This window comes from Odontomachus brunneus, unplaced genomic scaffold (assembly GCF_010583005.1).
Source record: "Odontomachus brunneus isolate Ranch 3 - 2012 unplaced genomic scaffold, Obru_v1 Obru_scaffold_034, whole genome shotgun sequence".
NCBI classification, from domain to species: domain Eukaryota; kingdom Metazoa; phylum Arthropoda; class Insecta; order Hymenoptera; family Formicidae; genus Odontomachus; species Odontomachus brunneus.
The window spans coordinates 2,475,648-2,478,447 of record NW_022639484.1 but is presented as its reverse complement, the minus strand read 5'-3'; the positions used below and the strand labels follow the sequence as shown (position 1 = coordinate 2,478,447).

The 2,800-nt window shown below is 28.2% G+C and overlaps 1 protein-coding gene across 7 annotated transcripts; it reads right to left on the bottom strand.

Annotated features, from left to right (window-relative positions):
* Positions 1–317: 317 nt before the first annotated feature.
* On the bottom strand, positions 318–2,528 carry LOC116843679. Of its 7 annotated transcripts, none has more exons than XM_032814299.1 (3): positions 2,439–2,528; positions 1,793–2,235; positions 318–1,712 (listed from the first exon to the last, which is right to left on the bottom strand). In XM_032814299.1, exons 2-3 carry the CDS (start codon positions 1,825–1,827, stop codon positions 953–955), a joined length of 795 nt encoding a protein of 264 aa, XP_032670190.1. In that variant the 5' UTR covers positions 1,828–2,235; positions 2,439–2,528; the 3' UTR covers positions 318–952. The 7 variants fall into 7 exon arrangements, with proteins under 7 accessions (XP_032670190.1, XP_032670191.1, XP_032670193.1 ...); XM_032814300.1 differs by having other exon boundaries at positions 2,390–2,521; XM_032814302.1 differs by lacking the exon at positions 2,439–2,528 and having other exon boundaries at positions 1,793–1,953; positions 2,062–2,268.
* Between the last annotated feature and the right edge of the window lie 272 nt (positions 2,529–2,800).

Here is a 2,800-nt window from a genome sequence, read left to right as displayed (position 1 = left end):
ATATATATATATATATATATATATATATATATATATATATATATATATATATATATATATATAATGTATTGTTATGTAATAAGGAATTATATAATAATATAATAAGGAATTATGTAATAACATATAAAAACCAGAAAAATTTTTATAATAAATTTTTTTTATTTTGTAAATATATATCTATTTATTAAAAAAAAATTAATATCAATGATCGAAATAAGTTTATATTAAAATTTTTTATTGCAAAATATATTACATCAAAATATATCAATCACATATAAATATATCAATATAGCAATGTGAACGAAGATATAGAAACTAATTTAAAAGAAAAATCTTAAACATTCGGACGGATTTTCTCTACATACTAGAATAGAAATAAAAAAACCACTTAAATGCTAATTTAAGAAAAAGATAAAATATATAAAAATATTAGGTAATAAAATATTAGGTTGATGCAAAAATAATCGGTTCTTAGCTTTCACTTCCAATTTCAAATGCACATATTTCAGCAAATAATAATTTCAGCAAATTTAATAATCAAAATTAAAACTATTACTAATACTAATAAGTAGAAGAGAATATGCGCTTTAAAATAATATTAACGTGAACATAAATATAACTTAATTAGAATAAAGCATCAAAGTTTAAAAATCGACAGTAAAAATTGACATTATTTTTGCATCAATCTAATATAACTTGAACATAATAATATTGTTGTCTAAACATAATAATACATAAAACAAATACATTTTAAATATTGCAATAGTTTGTAGCTTTGGTTACATTTTAAATTGCACTTTGATACTGATTAGAAAAAAATATATTCTAAACATAATCTTAAAAATTTTAATGTTGCATTCTCACTTCAAGGTTTCTACTTATTGTAAGTTTCATAGAGTGAGTCGCAGATGCGCACATTGACAAACGGACACATCCAATCATATGTCATTGTTTATAGAGTCTCTAGAATATCTCTAATCATATGGTGTTGTGGTTGGCTGTGTCCGTTTGTCAATGTGCGCATCTGGGACGCTCCCGTTTCATATAAAATTTTTAGCATTGATTGCTGTCTTTTTAATTGTTCATTTAATGGTAATCTATCTAATAGATGTACGACTAATTTCGCAAAAGCTTCATTCCAATTACCATCAACTTCAGGATTACGATTTCCCTGCAAATTTTGACTTATGGTTTCACACAGTGAAAGTAAAGAGTTTTCCAATTGAAACGAATCATTTTTTATCTTCTTAATTGATGATTTTCGTGATAATAGTGTTGCTTGGGTAACACTGGATCCTGAAGAAGGTGTGGACTCTCTGAATGAAATTGAGCTTCTAGACATCTCATCTAATTCATCTAAACTATGAGGTATATCAGCTATACAACGTCTCGATGAATTACTTCCAGTTACAGAATCGTTGTCCAGTGCAATTGCTGATAAAGCTGGACCAGTGCATTGCAAAACATTTTTCTTACATGTTACAAAATTTGTATACGGTCGGATCAATTCATCTTTTGAATTTGAGATTTGCGAGGTACTATTAGGTGCTGGAGGTTTCAGATTTGCAGTAATGTCACTATTTATTGATAAATTAGAGTCATGGATATCTCTTTGGCGTGTCATTGAAGCTGTCGATGCTAGTTGCGTGCAAGCCGTGTTTTCCATGACTTCATTTTTTGATTGTTTCACACTTGAAACATTTGTATAGGACCTACAAAAGAAATACAATACAGAAAACTGTGCAATAGCAAGATGTAGAAAATTGATTCGAATTACGAACCACAAACTTACTTTCTTTTCTTAATGTGATCATTTAGAAATAACATATTTTCATAATATGCGAAAACAGCTCGTCAACAAACTCCACTGCCATTTCTTGAATCTAATTCTCGTTGGCGTTTCTCTCTTCCAAATCGTTCATGCAGCCTCAGCCATCGATTTTGAATCAGAAACAGTAGTAATTGGTACATTATTAATATAAATAATAAAATAAACAGAAAAAGTAAAGAAACCAGTGAATAATATATAATAATTATAATTTGTTAATAACATTTATTTACCTGGTAAGTTCACTGCCAAGGATATCTCCCTCCATCAATTTTCTTTCATCAAATTGTTTTTAAAATTACGATCTTGATGATTATATAAATGTGGATATGCTCTCACTGCATCAATGAGTAGTTCATCACTTTCTTTAAAGCTGTCGTTGTCAATTGTCGTTATTTCATAATTTTCTAATTCATTAAACATTGTATTACAATACTGATTATCAGGTTGGGAAGTAACGCGTTACTTGTAATGACGTTACTATTTCGTTACTTTTTTTTGGTACCGATTTGGTAACGCCGTTACTTTTTTGTATCAGTAACGAAAAAGTAATGGCGTTACATTTTCTTTAGTAACGAGTAACGAAATTCATCGTTACTTATATCGTTACTTTTTACTATGATGGCTTCTACAGAACGCGGCAATGCTTGCTACGTGATGAAAGTTTGCACATGATAAACAATTAATGTGCTGCTTTCCGTAAAGCCCATTCTACAATAAGCAATAAATCTTAAGTCATAATAAAATTGACCAACCATAGTCGACTATTATATAGAAGAATAATCCATTGTAATTGGTCAATTTTATTGCGACTTAAAATTTATTGCTTATTGTAGAAAGTCTCTAAAGCGTGATCTACAATGAGAACTTAAACCATAAAATTTAAGCTTTAATCTCTAAGTCGTAAGAAATTATTTTTCTTATAATTGACTGTGATTGGTCAACTTCTTACGGCTTAGGATTTAAAGCTTA